At 42.8% G+C, this 16,633-nt stretch overlaps 1 protein-coding gene across 1 annotated transcript in view; it reads left to right on the top strand.

Moving 5' to 3' along the window:
* Positions 1-2,197: 2,197 nt before the first annotated feature.
* The window catches only part of ACSL1 (acyl-CoA synthetase long chain family member 1), a 38,602-nt gene continuing 24,166 nt past the window's right edge, over positions 2,198-16,633 (top strand). Inside the window, exons 1-2 of the mRNA XM_059844629.1 lie at positions 2,198-2,315; positions 11,233-11,460. Of these exons, the coding sequence (XP_059700612.1) occupies positions 11,266-11,460 (195 nt within the window). The 5' untranslated portion in view covers positions 2,198-2,315; positions 11,233-11,265. The remainder of the gene's footprint in view (positions 2,316-11,232; positions 11,461-16,633) is intronic.

Genomic DNA, 16,633 nt, shown 5'->3' with positions numbered 1-16,633 from the left:
GTGGAGAAATGTGCTAATAAAGGATTAACTAGCATAGTAGATAAAATAATAGTAAGCTTTGATGTTTGGCAGATGGAACATCAACACATTCAGGACAAAGCATGAAATTACCAGTGCCTGAGATGGTGTATGCAATTCTACCTTACTTGTTTCTTTCATCCAAAATCCTGGACAAAATGCAAATATCATTTAGCAGAGCCTGGCTGTGCCTACATGAGCACGAAGTGTGGTGCAATAGGAGGGGAGCAGGACAGCCTACCCATGGCAGAGCAGCTGATGTCCATGCTGCTTGTGCTCTGGGGCTTTACTCAAGTAGCTTTAGTGTGGTGCTAGAGACTCTGAGCCCATTAGCAGCAGCAGTCAGTGAGATGCACTCCTGGATTAAATGCTTTCACTTCCTTTCCTGAGAAAGGAATTTATTTTGAATTTCTGAATCACTCCATAGCGTGAACCACGTGCAGTTATGTGGGGACTATCAGCAGCTTCACAATTGCCCTCCTCCTTTGTGCTAAAAAGTGAATATGGGCGCCTTCCTTTCTTAAAACACTGTTCTGTGGGAAGTCCTTTGCCTGGTATACTCCACTGTAAACTGAAGCATTAGGAGACAGTAGTCGCTTTTATGTAAAATAAAAGTACCTCCAGTAATTTATAGAATACTATATATATGTGTGTGTGTGTGTGTGTGTGTGTGTGTGTGTGTATCTCTCTATATGAAAGTGTACAGCCTTAACACCCCTACACACACTTAAAATAAACAATACCCAGGAAACATAGAGAAATTATGGCAATGAAGAAAGTGCATAGTGGGACTTTGACATGTGAGTTGATGATTTACTCATCTAATGGACTGGTGCAGCACATAGCCAAACCAAAACCAGTTGAGGTAACTTAACTGCCATCCAGAGGGGCCTGGACAGACTTGAGAGGCGGAGCCATGAACCTCATAGAGCTCAACAAGGCCAAGGCCAAGGTCCTATATCTGGGTTGGGGTGATCCCAAGCATGAATACAGGCTGGGCAGAGAAGAGAATGAGGTATAGCCCTGGGGAGAAGGACTTGGGGGTGTTGGTGGATGAGAGGCTGGATGTGAGCCAGCAAATGTGCACTTGCAGCCTAGAAAGCCAAATGTGTCCTGGGCTGCATCAAAAGGAGTGTGGCCAGCAGGGCGTGGAACAGGATTCTGCTCCTGCAGTGCTCTCATGAGACACCATCTGAATAATACATCCAGCTCTGGGGTCCCAAGCACACCATGGACATGGACATCTTCAAGCAGGTCCAGAGGAGGGCCATGAAGATGATCAGGAGCACCTCTCCTGTGAAGACAGGCTGAAGGAGCTGGGATTGTTTAGCCTAAAGAAGGCTCTGAAGGAAAAGAACTGCAGCCTTCCAGTGTCTGAAGAGAGGTTGCGGGGCCTGCAGGACATGTGGAGAGAGTCTTTTTACACGGGCATTTAGTGATAGAAAAATAGGTTATGGCTTTTAAAATGGAAGAGGGTGGGTTTAGATTAGATCTGAACAAGAAATTCTTTGCTATGAGAGTTCTGAGACACCAGAACAGGTTGCCTGGTGAAGCTGATTCCATGTCCCTGGAAATGTTCAAGGCCAGGTTGGATGAGGCTTTGAGCAGCCTGGTGTAGTGAAAGGTGTCCCTGCCCATGGCAGAACCATTGGATCTAGACGACCGTTGAGGTTCCTTCCAACCCAAACCATTCTATGATTCCTTCCAACCCAAACCATTCTATGACTCTGTGATAACTATAGGGGTCTGGATAAAGCCCCAGCTGCCTCAATACGCCCCTCTAATTCACAGCACCTCACACAAAAAAGTTTGGCAGCGGTAAGCAACAAATTGCAACAAAGTCGTTGTCCTCTTCCAACACCTTCATACTTAAACATATGTCCTTTTAGCATTTTTATACGGGATGAAGATGTCCTTTCGGAAGCCGTAAGAAAGTCCTTGCTTTGCAAGCTGTCACCTCAGATCTGTAAGGTGTAAAGTGGCAGTAGTGCCACTGCTCCCCTCAGCTCCCTGTGCATCTCTGTCATTTGTGCCCGCACGGTACAACATTTCCACCACCCTCCCCGCGGGTTTGTGTGAGTTACTGTGGGCAGGGGCAAGGCAAGGGGGACGGACGGGAGACAGCCACGGAGAAGGCCGAGTCGCAGCCCCCGCCGGGCGGCGCGGACGGGCAGAGGCGGAGGAGGCGGAGGCGGAGGCGGGCTCGGCACACGCACACGCCGCTCCCGCCGTGCAAGGCTTATATAGGGCGGCGCCGAGGCGGCGCGTACAGCCGTGGTTGCTGCCGCTGCCGGGAGGTGAGCGGGGTCCGGGGGCTCTGCTGCCGTCGGGGCCGGGGGTCGTCAGGGACGCGCCGCCGAGGGAGGCGGCCGGGCCTGCCGGAGCGGCCGCCGCGGGGCTGGGGTGGTCTGCGTGGCCGCTGTCACCGCCGGGCCGGGCAGTCCCGTCCTATCCCGCCGCCGGTCCCTGCAGGCTGTCTTTGCGGGGCCGCGGGGCTTTCCTTCCCGGCCCCCTGTGGGATCGGCGTCCCCCGGAGCCGGCTCGGATTCCCCTCGCGCAGAAGCCTTCAGGAGAGCGTAGCTGTTTGTCTCCGGCCTCCCCCCGGCGCTGCGGCAGCTCGGGCTGGCCGGGCATTGTTCGGCGCCGACGCTGCCCTCCAGCCCGGCTCGGCTCGGCCTGGCGCGGGGTGAGCGGCTCGGCTGGGCCAAGCAGCAGGTAGCGGGCTGGGCAGTGCCTGCTGACCCCGGGGCTTCACGTTCGTTTAGCTGCCGGACTGTGCCTTCAAGTAGGTTGTTCTTTCGGGCATGAATGCAGCATGTATTTGATACAGCTTTTTTTTCTTCTTCCTTTAAAGCAGTTTAGAGTGCGTATGGAAACGCAGCGTGAGCTAAACTGGCCTAAAATGGAAGGTTGAGTGGCTTTGACTTTGCAGGCCTCTTCTGCTGCTAGGTAGGACTTGCAGTGCTACAGCACAGAGATTTAGCCTGGTTACCCGACGCTTTTGTTCTAGGATGCATACATTTCTTGTTCCTGTTGAACAGGAATTGCAACACTTAAAGCCTTCTAAATTTCTAAACGGCATGTCTGTGAACCGTCTGGAGTATTACGGACACCCTCTTGGACTATGTAATCTAAACATATGCCTCACTTGGGTTAGCGTCCGAGATATGATGGTCAGGTTCTGTGATAGGAAAGAGCAGACCTCATCCATGTGGTGTTAATAGACTTCCTTTTTCATCTGCATTGCTTTACAGGGAATCATGCACTCTCCTAAGCCCGGTCTGGAAAATTTATTATTGCCTCTTTGCTTTGGAACATGCTCTTGAACTCACAAGCTGAGACTTCTCAGCCCCAGGATTTGGATCAGATTTCTTGCATCAAGAAATTGAATATAAGAGGGCATTGAGTTTACTGAAAAATACCTTTCTCTTCCTCTTGCAACAATAGCAATATTAATAATGCAAAAACTGATAGATAGAGTTCTTCATGGACTCTTGGTGTTACTGCCTTTTTAAAGTTTAAGAATATGTAGCTTGTTTGTATTGGGATGGGGAAATGTTTGAAAGATGGCTGATGGAAAAAAATCTAAAGCTTGTCATTATAAGTAGCTGTTGTGTGTAGTGTTATCAATTCAAGGTCTTAAGCAAACAGCCTTAGCCTAGTCTGAGGAATGCATGATTACAATGAATTTACAAAAGTAGCTTCTAAATTTGGTAGGTGTTGTTTTACAACTACAACTTGGGCAACATGAGGTTGGAAGTAAACCTTCAGTTTTTGAGAAGGAAGCCTCCAAGTAGCCTTTTGCTTCAAGGACAAGTACAAGGTTAATATTAGTAGAAAAAACAAATCCAGCAATTTACAGTGGATGGTAAGACAACTTTGAAATATTTTTGTGGGCAAGTGACTAGCCTATTTTTTGAGCAAAGTCTGTGTAGCTGGTTCTCCTATATCCTTGCTTCACTAGAAAGGAATACTTCATGGGATTTTTGGGAGGAGGCAGAGGTGGGTTGTACAGTCCCTGTTTTGTGTGTGTTGCTCTCCAGTGGGGCAGAATAAAAGGTTTCTTTTCTCTTTCTTATCCTTCCAAGAAAACAACACTTTTACTAGAGTGAACAACAGAAGGTAATAATAGATTTTTGTGGCTTGTTTTTCTTGATAATATGGTTGATGGAATTGGCTAGACTGAGGAAAACTAATGGCATGAAATTTTTCTAATGTGCAGCAGAGACAAGAGAGGTGTTCTGGCCCAAGGGATACATTACTTGGTAAATTGGGCTTCTGGCGGTCTTATGAACAGATTGCCTGCCATATCCTGCTTCCCTGCTATGCTAAATTAAAAGTTCAGATATGTTAAATATTTCACTATGGTAAATATAACCAGTGGTAACTCCCTAGAAATCCTCACAAGTAAGAGGGATGATGGTTTATTCATTGGTGAATGATTTTGTGCGGGAGTTTACAATGCTGTGTGGCTCAGGAAAGCTCTGCTGTACAGCGTTGACCTTTACAGGCTGTAGGCTGAACCGTGTCAGCGGATGTGGGGCTTGCATTTCCGCAGATCCCACCTGACTCCTGAAACAAGGACACTTGATAGCACAAGGCTTCTGCTCTCTTGCTGCCTTTCATGTTGAGAGTTACTCATCTACACAGGGTAAAATATGATTTCCTACCCCTGGCAGGGAGTTTGGAGCTAGATAATCTTTAAGATATTTTTCAAACCAAACCATTCTGTGATAGTAAATTTTATTTTTTTTTTGGTTAGGATTTGAATCTCAGTAATACTGGTAGTTCACTCAAAACTGATTGAAAACAGCTTGCATGATTTTATAGAGATGTAGAGCAAAAATGGATTTTGCTTTTGTAGTTGAACCATTTAAGTGCTATACCAGAAGTGCATGATGTTCTATTTCCAGAAGAGGATTTCTCCCTTTTTTTTATGAATTACTGTTCTTGAACCCAGAACTCTTAAGCTTATTAGTTTCATAATGCATGTGCCATGTTTTGGAAATTTGGCTTCTGCAGTCAGACTGCAGTAATAGCCTAGTAAGGTTGAATTAGTTTCTTAGGAAAGCAAGAAGTTGATGCTTACTATCACTGACTCAGAATAGATGCAGGCATACTTTAATACCTGTGGTCAAAAGATTGTTCTGTTTGTCATACTACTGTTTGGGCTGCTGGTGTTGGGAGGTCACTCAGTGAGCCAATTGCTTCTCATAAGTACTTACTGATCTTCCAGTCTGAGTGTTAAGGGTTATTTTTTTTGTAACAACCTGCTGGATGTAAACCCTGTCTAGTGCAGTGCAGGGGGGGCTTAGTGTGCCTGCCCCAGGTTGCCTTCAGTGAGAGTTCAGGTATCAGAAGTGTGAGTGAGAAGCTCCTTCTCACAGAGTCTCAAATGAGCACTTAAACCTTGTGTTAGCTTGATATTGCATACTGGGCTTTGTGAATAGTAGCCTTTTCCTGGGAGGAGTAGAATGAGTAAGTTGGTATGATCTACTCAGCTTGAGTAGATCGTACCAGAAAAAAGCTGTTTGGTTCTCTGTGGTGGTTTTCATCTAAATGGTGTTTGGAATGACACTAGATTGACAGAGTAGTGCCGTGATGTATTTGCAAATGAGAGTTGCAGGGATGCAGTTCTAATGGATAGCAGTGTAGGCTGAAAAATAATATTTGCAGGCATCTTACCTTGTTTTTGGATATGAGAAACCAGTAAGACTGCTTTGTGCCATGTTGTGTATGTATAGGCATGGATTAAAGGTAACTTAAAGCGAGCATTCTCTGAAAGGTTTTAGTGGTAGGTGTTGGTTTTCCTTTATACACAGGGTTACCAAATGTTGTTGGAGGACTGTAATTGCACAAAAGGCATTGAGCAGATTCTTGTCACGTGTTTCAACTCCTGAACGGGAATAAACTCCAGTGACCTCACCAGTGTGCACTCAAATTACTTACTGGACATCACTGAGAGGCAAGAATCCAGGTGGAGTTCCACTTGATTGCAGGGGGGCTGAGGCCAAATGTCTGAGGACAGGCCTGTGACTTTCCTTGTTGATGTGAACATAACCTTGACACACTAGTTTCAGATTTAGTGCTCCTTAAAGGTTGCAGCAGAAGCCTTAACTTTGATTGCACTTTATGAAGTAAGTCACTGTGTCCTAACTTAAGGGTCTGAATCTAGCTTGTAAATTGTTTCCCTCCAGTTCTGCCTAGTCCCAAATGCAGGAACAGAAGCTGAGCCAGTAGAGGCAACCTACACCCCAGTATGTGATGCCCTATGGTTGCTGAGAGCCTGACTTAGGAAGCTGAAGAGGAGTTGGATGTGAGGTGTGAATATTAAGGACCTGGTGGTTCCTCCTGTCTGGGATATGTTCCTTATTAACAGTTCTCTAGTTCTTTCCTCTTCACTTTTGCAGGAAGGTAAATAGGTCAGTTACTGCTTTTAAAAAAAGGTTTTATAGCTCTCATGCTTGGCTGGATAAACTAGGTGATTTCTGAGTAAGTTTTTTTTTTTTTTTTTTTTTTAAAGAAGTTGGGGAGGGGCCAGGCGGTGAGACAGAGGTGGTGGAGGAGGAGGTCATAGTAGTGGCTTAGACAGTTCAATATATTTGGTTTATTCAGACAAATTTTCTCTGACTGAGGAGTCATATATGACTCCTCATATATGACACAACAGGCCGCACCACGGTAGGCATATTGCTGTCCTGTTTGTTATACAGAGCTTAAACTAGGATTTCTTCTTCAGGTCTCAAATACCAAAGCTCCTTTCCGGTATCTTGAAGGTGGTTGTGGTTTGCTTTCTGGTTAGTTTGGCTATGTTACAGGTGTTTACAAGACCTCTGTCATATTCCCCTCTGACTGCAGGACAGGCAGAAAATCATGGGAGGATTTTTAAGCAGTGTTTAAGTTTTGTGCTTAATGTGTATCACAGTAGTCCACCCTCATCCCCAGCTGTGGTGTTGTGTTTCCTTCTGGGAGCTAATGGGTATCTGGTCATTGAAATGAGAGTTGATCTAGTTGAGAACTAGCATCACGAATAATATAGAAAGATTGTGTTTGCCAGATCACCTCCCTTGTGACTGCCTGGCTAGTGTGGAAAAGGCAGCATGTTACCTAGGACAGGGTGGACTGACTCAAATTTAAGGTGATTGTAAATGCATTCTGAGATTAGGATTATGTATTCTATTCAAACAAAAGGATTTCTCAGTTAATAGCCAAAGCTATTTGTTCTACCTGGTTTTAATACATAATAAAGGGGCTAGAACATGATTCTGCACCTGTTCTTTCAAAGGCTGGGTGAAGAAAGGCTTAAGGAAAAAGAGATCCATGGGAGCTGTGCAGTGTAACCTGTAAGAGTAAGTAAAAAAAAACAGACTGCAGTGGCAGGTAGCTGTCAGGGCAACTCAGAGATATGTGGGTGGCTGGTTCCCTGTTTCAGCAGATCATAATGAAAACATCTTAGTGGTATATTGCTCATAATAAGAGATAGGCGACTTACCTTGTAGATTTCTCCTCCCTGCAAGAGGCTGTAGAAATAACACAGCCTGTTCTTTTACACCATGTGATGGACGTGCCTTTATGGCAGTGCTAGTGTGTTGTTTATCTAAATATTAGAATAGAGAGAAAGAAAGGCCATTGGTTCTTGGGGTTGTTTTCTCTGCGATACAGAAGCTGATGGCTGCTCTCCTGTTCTCTTCCGTTGCACTCGAACGATGTCTGGCTATGGATAGACAATAGGCAGGCTGCTGCCCACTGTAAATAGACCATTGTACGCCGAGAGTAGGAGCAGCAAAGAATGGCAGAGCCCTGCCAACTCGGGCCGTTGCCTTGAGATACTGGCTGTGCTGTAAAGAATGAGTCTTGGGTGCTGCAGGGTGGGTGGGTGTGTGTGTGAGCAGAGAGAGCCATCTTTGTATGAAACTTACAGAACTCCTTAGCCAAATTTGAAATGGTGAGTTTGGAGGGGTGCCTTTTTGGGCTGCACTGGGGGAACTGTTTCTCTGGAGGTGGTCAAGACAGATAGTTGTCTCTGAAGCAGTTTTACCTCAGTACCCAAACTGCTTTCCCTCTGGTCTTAAAAAAAAAATAGCAAGGTCTATTGATTGCATTGAGAAAAAAGTGCTTTTGACCTCAAATGTCAATTCTGCTCTTTCCCCCCCTACATGTAGCAATCTGAGTATTACAGACTAGTACTTTTCATTTGGCATCTCCTTCCTTTTGGTCTCCAGCTGTTTCTCACACTGTGGCTTAGTTTGAGTCTGTCCCTTGTGTTCCAGATCCTGCTTGGTAAGAAAGAATTGCGGGACTAGAATTTGTGAAGGGAGCATGGCTTTTTTTACTTGTCTTGAGTGAGCAAACTTAGCTGGGCCCTTCCTTGAGGAAAACAACTGAAAGTTAGATGCAAGCTCCACTGTGAGGATCTTTGGTTTAGAGCCCTCACACTGAGATACATTCTCGTTGGTCATGATAAAAAGCCAGGATGTCTGGTGATGTTGGAGTGTGAGCCAACTAGATACTGAGATGACTTGAAGGCTGGAAGGCATTGAAGCATCTTTTCTTGGTGGGGTATATTTGTATGTATATGTTAAGAATGCAAATTTATTGTCTTGGTTACACCTGGCTTTGCCCTAAATGCCGAAGATGAGCTCGTATGACTTAACAGATAGTGTTAAAGCTTGAAATGGCTTAGTCTTGCAGAAAACTGTGTCCTCACCTTGTCTTTTGAGTGGATGAGGCAGAAGGTATAATAAGATATTATCTCAATATAAACATAAGCAGCAAAATGTATCATTGTATACCTGATAACTTGTGGTATAACTGCTCAAGAAAAGTTTTATATTGCAGTCTTCCCTAGAAGGAGCTGGTCAAGGAAATGAAAAGCAGAGGTGTGTATCTCTTCTCTTCACCCAGGCTGAAATCGTACCTGATCTTTGACTATAATGGGACTGTTGTGTGAATTAAATGATGTTTGCTTCAGTTCTTGTTACCTGTAAAAACATCACAGCCTTTTGAGTAATTCAATTACGTTGCATTCCTAAATCATAGTATGTGTGCAGGACACTTCATGACTAATGCAGACAGGAAAGCAGTTTTAAAAGTCAAAGGTGCTCATTGTGGAGCTTAAGGAAAGAGCTAAGCTTGCTCTTAGCCATTACCCACATCATAGACCCCTTTGTTTGGATTCATAACATGGTGTCTATGATAAATGTGAAATTAATTTTTAAGTGCAGACTTCCTTGTGGGTGTATGAGGGTTTTTTTATTTTTACTGTTCAACTGTGTATAGTAAAACTTAAGAAGTAGTTTTCACACCTGCAATGCTAATGAACATGATTAGGTGCATGAAAAGCGACTGCATGGTGATCATAACTGTTAAGTCAATAACTGATTCCTTTTTTAAAAAAGGAAGATGAAGAGCTTGTTTATATATTCATTTCATCTCTACCTTCTATTGCTATAGCCTGATGTGTTGTGGATTTTGATTATAGTCTGCTGAATATCACTGTGCAAATAACAAAATGGCATTTCTATAGTAGCCCTGCACTGCCTGTCAAGGTGATGCAGCCCTGTGCCCTAAGGCTATGCCAGAAGAGAAAAGTGTGGGGGAGAGAGAGCAGTGCCTGTTGGTAGGGGATTACTCTGTAGGTCTAGGACTGTTCCAGAGATGGAACTTGACCATTCTGACTGCCCCCATCCATGACCTTGTTTCAGCCTGTCCTCTTAACATTGTGAAAGCATGGGCACTTTGAACTAATTTTATTACTATTTTGCTGTCCCTAGCAAATCTTGTCCAAATACTGGTTAGACTTTTTGTGAACTAGACCATGCTTCTGTTGTCTGGCTGAACAACTGATCGCAGCCGTAAGGATTTCAAGGTCAGACTGTAAAATAGAGATTTTCCTGTAGAAATATGAAGTGTTAACTGGGGATAGTTGGTCTTAAAATTTATAAACATAATTCTGCACGTTTGGTTTTCAGAGTCTCTTATGTCGCCACCCTGCAGCGGTGTCTCCTTACACAGTATGACTGTAGCTGTTAGCTACCTCTTTTGACGTTCTCTAGGGCCTTTGTTTGATTCTGTTGTCCGTAGGAAATGGCTAGGACCTAAATTACCTACGTAAATACATCTCTTTGTTCTTCGAGCAAGCGGGGCAGCGTTGCCAGCCGTGGCGGGGTGTCGGGCGGCCGTGCCGGTGCCGGGGCCCGCGGGCGCCCTTGAGCGCGGTGGGGTGAGCGCTGCCGGCTGCCATTGGCCGCGCGCGGGCCGGCGGCTCCCGCTCACCTCTCCCCTAGTGGGCATCGGCCGGGCCTGTGGCATGTGACAGACGTCCCGGGAGACCTTGGCTGTAGAGGAGAGCACCAAGTGAGCGGACTGCAATCCCCCTTTTTTTTTTTTTTTTTTTCCTGCAGCTGGTTCTTGCTGTGGAATATCCGTGTCAGTGAGTGCTGGCAGGGAGCAGCCTCTTCCAGCTCTTCTGTGCGAACGTGACAAATCAAATGTGCTTCCTGTGCTTGATGATATTGCTGCGTGCTGCTGCCGTGGGCCTCATTTGCCACTGCCTTAGTCTGCCTCATGACCAGAGATAAATTACTGGCATGGTGCTGGAAGAAATAGGAAACTTGCTAAGTACCATGGAGGAGCTATGGGAGGATACCGGCTTTGAAAACGGCTTGCTGTACTGACCTTTCTGTGCATGTCTGAGGGGAGAGTAGAAAAGAGTTTATTTTACTGGACTTAGGAAAGAAAAAATTGTGCTCCTGCCATGCTCTGTAGGATTGGGATACTCTGTTACATATAGGCAAGATAACATATGTCCCTGCCCTTCATTTCCCAGACTTCCCTGCTTGATGACTAACTGTTTAAAGGATCTTACAGTACATCTACTCTACAAATAACTATTTTACCTTTGTGAAATTCTCTCCTTTAACAAAAGGTCTTCTTTTTAAAATTTGAGTGCAGTCTCTGCTGAAAGAAATACTAAAACCTTGAAGAAATTCCCTCTTCTCAGCCCCACCTGATTTTCTGAAGTATAAACTAATAATTGCTTGCTTACTTAGTTGCAGCACAGATTTCTAAAGATATTGCCTGCCTAGTGGCAGATCAAGTTATTTTGACAGTGGGAAGCCAGTAGGACAAAGCATACATCGCTGCCTTACAGCAACAGCGAATCAAAAGCGGATTTCAGATTTTTTTTTGTGCAACTTTCTTTCATACCAACAGATTCCAGCATTGTAACTACTGCACTGAACTGCAATGCAAGCACATGAGTTGTTCAGATACCTACGGATGCCAGAACTTGGGGATGTCAGACAGTATGTGCGCACCCTTCCGACAAACACGCTGATGGGCTTCGGTGCCTTTGCAGCTCTCACAACCTACTGGTATGCAACAAGACCAAAAGCAATAAAACCACCATGTGATTTAGCAATGCAGTCTGTGGAAGTAGAGGTAAGTGCCACTTGATGGATGCTGTAGTTCACTGAAATTTGAACCCTAAATGCAGCATTTAGAGAGACCAAACACTTGATTTACATTAGGGTGTTTCTAAACCTGTAGTGTGGGGAGAATACATTTCTGAAATGTGGCTTGAACTCATGGTTTTGGCTTTCTGAGTATGAAAAGTTATTTCCTCAGGCCTCAAGCTGGTTATCACAGGAGAAGCAGATTCTGCTGAGACAACTGAGCTTCTGATCTCACTAGTGACAAAACTTGTTCATATTAGAATTGGTGCAGTGTAGTTTTCAATTCCTGGCCACATGATGACCTATTAAATTAGGTCTTTGGGTCAGAGTATGTATACTGGTTAATACTGATTAGGCTAATAACTGTTATTTTTAGTGTATAATAGCTGACACATGAGACTTTATATTGTGTTACAAGCATCAGGAGGGTACTAATTGTCCTCAGATGATCTGTGAAAAGAAATACTAGTCTGCCAAGAGATCCCAGCCACAGAGTAAGCTGAAATTAAACCAGCCACCTGCTAAATTCTGGATGTTAGCTTAGCTTTTGTCTGACACTTTAGAAGCAGAGTTACTTTTAGGTGGTGGCTTTTAAAATGTGAAGTCAAATAGATGAAGAGTCTGAGTGGGAGAAACTGTTGCTTTGTGAACAAATATAGGCAGCAGATTGTAAGGCTGGTGTTTTTTGGGTGTTGTAGTTTTATTGATTGTCTTGCTCACTTCAAGTCAAATACTAATTCTTTCAAGAGTGTTCTCTTTCTTCAGGATAGACAAGGTGTTTTCTCCTTTGAAGGAAGGGGAGTTTTGGAAGGTTGTGATCTTTAAGGGCGATAATTAGAAAATGTAGAATTTTAAAGCTGACAGCTCTTGCCTTACTGATGATAGTCAGAGACTACTACTGTAAATTTTTATACATATATATACTTGGAACTGAAGTCTCCATTTACACTACATTCTTCTGCACGGATAGACTGCATCTAGTTGTCGTGTATCAGATGAAATTAACATGACTCTTGTGCTTAAGACCAGATGTGACTACAAACTGATGTAAACAAATGTGGCAGAGTTTGAAACTTACAGTAGGTCAACTTCATGAACTCAAGCAAACTCCTGTCATTACTTCAAATTTGGCACTTGTTTCAAAGTTTTGTACTGTTGAGATTGAAGAATGAAACATTAGTTGGCCTCCATTCACAGTTTATTTCCTGATCTCAGTGGAGCATGCATAAAGTGTAGGGACACATCATGTTACTGTAGCAAATAGTGGTCTGCTATGAGAAGTACACAAAAGGGAAACAAAAAATTCCAGTCACGATGTGATAATTGTCAAAAAACCTGTGTTCAAGCAACATGTAGAGTAAGGATCTAGAAGTTAGATCTCACTTCTTGGTGAGCTTTTCCAAGTCTGTCAGCAGATGTGTAGACAGTGGATAGAATAGTCTTGTAAACCAGCTTATCTTTGTTGCTGGAACAAGCTAGCAGCGCAAGTTTTTCAGCTGTTGAGTGCCTCATTAGGCATGTAGGCTTCAGCAGGTTTTTGGGGGGCATTGCATTTTAAGATAAGACAGTAGCTTTTAGCTGTCCATAAATCCCATGACAAATGCTTATTTGCTTGGGACTCTTGACAGCAGTCTCAGTTCACTGCCTTTACTTCTTCAAGTTAAATTACTTGTCACTGTTGGATTCCGAGATTGAAATCATTATTTGGCAGTATGAGACTTCACTAAGCTACTTAATGCATCATTGATCCAATTACACTAATTGGCTCTCTGATCAGAGCAAGATAGGTATAACAGTATTATTTTTCACTGCCTCTTTAGAAAATGTGTTTTAATGGGCTAAATACTAGTAAGACTTAAATGAAAAACACCTGAATGTGTTAGCATGTTGCAGGGCTAAGAGCTCAAACTTAGAGAATATCTTGAAATGAGTAAGATCTGTCCAATTTTGTTTTCATTAAGGGTTGTATCTGAACTATTAATAATGTTTAAAGTGTTAATCGAATGAGAATGTATGTTTTGAATCAAGTTTCAGATATATATTGAAATTGCTGCCCTATAACAGTGACAAGACTTTGTTACAGTGCTCAGGATTCAGGTTCTCACTACATTTTGCTTAAAATTTAACTTCATATACTCCATTTTCTTATGTCTATGTTAAGGTGGGTTGTCACTTTTACAGGGAAAAAAAATCAAATACTTCTCTGAAATTGTCTAAGCATTTTTTTCTGCCTGAACAATACGATTTTAAAAGGCCTGAGCAGTTGCTCCAAAAAAGACATGTCAGAAGGCAATGCCTCTTTGCTACTGTTTTACTGTCTAGTCTACCTGTTCATTTACAGAAATAAATTTGAACTAGAAAAGAGCTTCTACGTAATTCTTATTTGTGACTTAACTTTGTTAGATGCCAAGGAAAGAAGTGAGGTCATTGACTACAGTAGGGTTTCTACATGTTCTGATATTGTATCTTCAAAATTTCAAATGGGAGAAAGGAAGTGCCCTGAAATAGGATCTTCTTTCTCCCCAAAGTTTTGATTTGGTAGGCCAGTACCCCGTGAGCCATTTTAACAATCCCTGGATGAGCAAAAAGATTGCACATGTAGTTGAAAATGAGTGCAAAGAGTTACTGAAGTGGCAGGGATACATTGCACTAGACCAGGTTACCCAGAGCCCCTATGAGCCTGACCTTGAGCACTTCCAGGGATGTCATCCACATCTGGATCTGTCTGCCCTTAGATAGCTTTCTTTCTACTGGTGACTAACAGCTGAATAACTTTGGCTGTTGATTTTGTGTGCAGGTGTAGGGCTGTCAAATATATTAAATCCTGCTTTAAAAACTTTTATTTGTTCCAGCTTATGCTATGTAGAAGAATTGAATAGAAATAAATACTAGGATGTCAGTATTTTCTAGAAGTAAGACTGGATTTGACTGGCTTTTTTGTTCCCTTAAGAAAAGATATTCAAATATAGAAGGAGGTATTCAACCCATGAAAACTTAAGTCTTCTTATGTTTTGATACACTACCAGAACTCTAGCATGCCTTGTCTTTCAAGAATCACGTGATTACACATGTGCTTATCTCCCTATGAATGATCAGTTTTAGGTGCTATATGCTTTCTTAGGGAGTAGCATGCTTAAAATTACATGGCTGGTTTGAAAACTCTGGTTTATACTACTTGCTGCTAAGAATAAGTGTGTTGGTGACCTAAGCATTCCTTGCTAGTGTACTTTCCCTCCCAGGTGAAGGGAAATTTCTCTCCTCTCTGAGGCATGATGGAGTCTACAGCATGCTTTGACATTACTGCTAATCCTAGGAAGCCTGTGTCAACAAGAAGCAAACCCATGGCTTGAACAAAAGCAGTTAATTTATATGACCTGAATAGGCCTTGATAGAGTAATATACACTCTGTTTCCTTCCGATACTGATATTTTTAACCAATGCCAAGGTTTTACTTAATGACTAGCACTTGATGTGCAGTAGGTTAATTTCCTGCAAGTCCCTGATCTGCTGCAAGGGCTGCTTTACACACGTAACTAGAATTTGTTCTCAAATTAATCAGATTTTGTTGCCTGACTATTTTAAGAACAGTTATTAAAACTGACAACCCTTTTGACTGCTTATCTTTTTACTGGACAGATCTATTAGATGCCATTCAAACTAACCTGTGTGAAGTCAGCCAAACATCCCAGTCCTGGGACTCAGATACCTGGTGGTAATGACCAGTGATTTTTAAAAAAGTTTGCTGCTAACCGAACTTTTCCTCGTATTGCACAAACATTCTGGATAAAGGACCATTTGAATTAGGTATTAAAACAGTACTTCTTGCTGCTTTCAAGCAAAATGTAGATGAGTTCTGTTGCTTAGTAGATGAGTCAGTTCAGACCCTTGCATTGAAGGTCTTGGTTTGACCTTCAACATATCTGGGAGTATTTCACTGCATCAATAATGTTGAACTCCTTATGGCCTTCACACAAGGAGCTGGGTGTTTTTCTGAAAAACTTTTATTCTAAGACTGTTGAGAATCAGTTAATTCTACTTTATTATAGGAAAAAGAACAAAGTAAGCAAAACTGAAAGTTTTTTGCCCTTACTGAAAACTTATAAGAACCAATGCAAACTTTTCAACAGCAGTCTGTTAGAGAGTTCCTCTTTTTTCAGAAGGACAGTGCCATCAGTCTTGTATCTAAGCAGTGTACTGTGTGATAACTCATCTTCAAATTTGGTTAGTGCCTCAGGCCCTGAAAAAATTGTTTTGTAGTGCTATGTAATCGGGCATGTAAACAAAACAGTAGTAGCCCATGAGAGGAGAAATAAATACTTCTTGACTTTTGCTGAGGAATGGCTAGGCTATTGTATTTCACCTGATGTGGGAATTATAGCATGTCAGTGGTGGTACATGTGATACATTGCACTTGTTGATGTTACCTGTGGCCATGGTAACAAACTACCTCGTGTGATCTTAGATTAGCTCCAGAGTGGCAACACTGGGAAAATCTATAAGATGACCTTGATTATCCAAGATCTGAGAACCCAGTGAAATAAAGCAAGCGGTCTTGCTTTTGTTTCCAGGCAGAGACATGTACTGGTGATCTGTTAATTTCCTGTAGAGTAGATGTTGGTCTGAGAGCAAGTATACTCTTGAATTCCTAATGTTACGAATTTTTAGAGGTAAGCCACTCATTAACTTGTTCTGGGTCATGTTCACAGTGTACGTTTCTGCTTACTGTCAAAGGAGTGGCAAGCACTGTATTACTCATACTGTTTTGCTAAAACAAGTTAGGCTTGTTTTAGTGTAAAAATATTTTTCCTCTCTGTGCCTTTTATGTGCTAGCTGATTTCTATAGACACGGGTAATATGACATCTTCTGTACACAAACCTGTATTTATGTAGCTTATACATGAACAGGGGGTGTCTGCTCTCCCAGGATACTTTGAAAATAGGAGAAGCACCTATGACTACATATGAACAGATTTTAGTTGTGGAGGATAGACTAACTAAATCTGTGCCTGAATTGTCTAGGGCTTGACTTTCTGAAAGAGCCAGAAATTGAGCAAACACTGTGTAAGATTTTCTCTATCAGGATAATCAAGACCCTCTGTTTAACCAGCTGGGCTGTTCCTGATAAAAACTTGCTTGTAGGTGCCTGTCATCATGACAGG

The sequence above is a fragment of the Haemorhous mexicanus genome, chromosome 4 (assembly GCF_027477595.1).
Source record: "Haemorhous mexicanus isolate bHaeMex1 chromosome 4, bHaeMex1.pri, whole genome shotgun sequence".
NCBI classification, from domain to species: Eukaryota; Metazoa; Chordata; class Aves; order Passeriformes; family Fringillidae; genus Haemorhous; species Haemorhous mexicanus.
The sequence above is the reverse complement of the archived record's forward strand: the minus strand, read 5'-3'. Positions and strand labels throughout refer to the sequence as shown.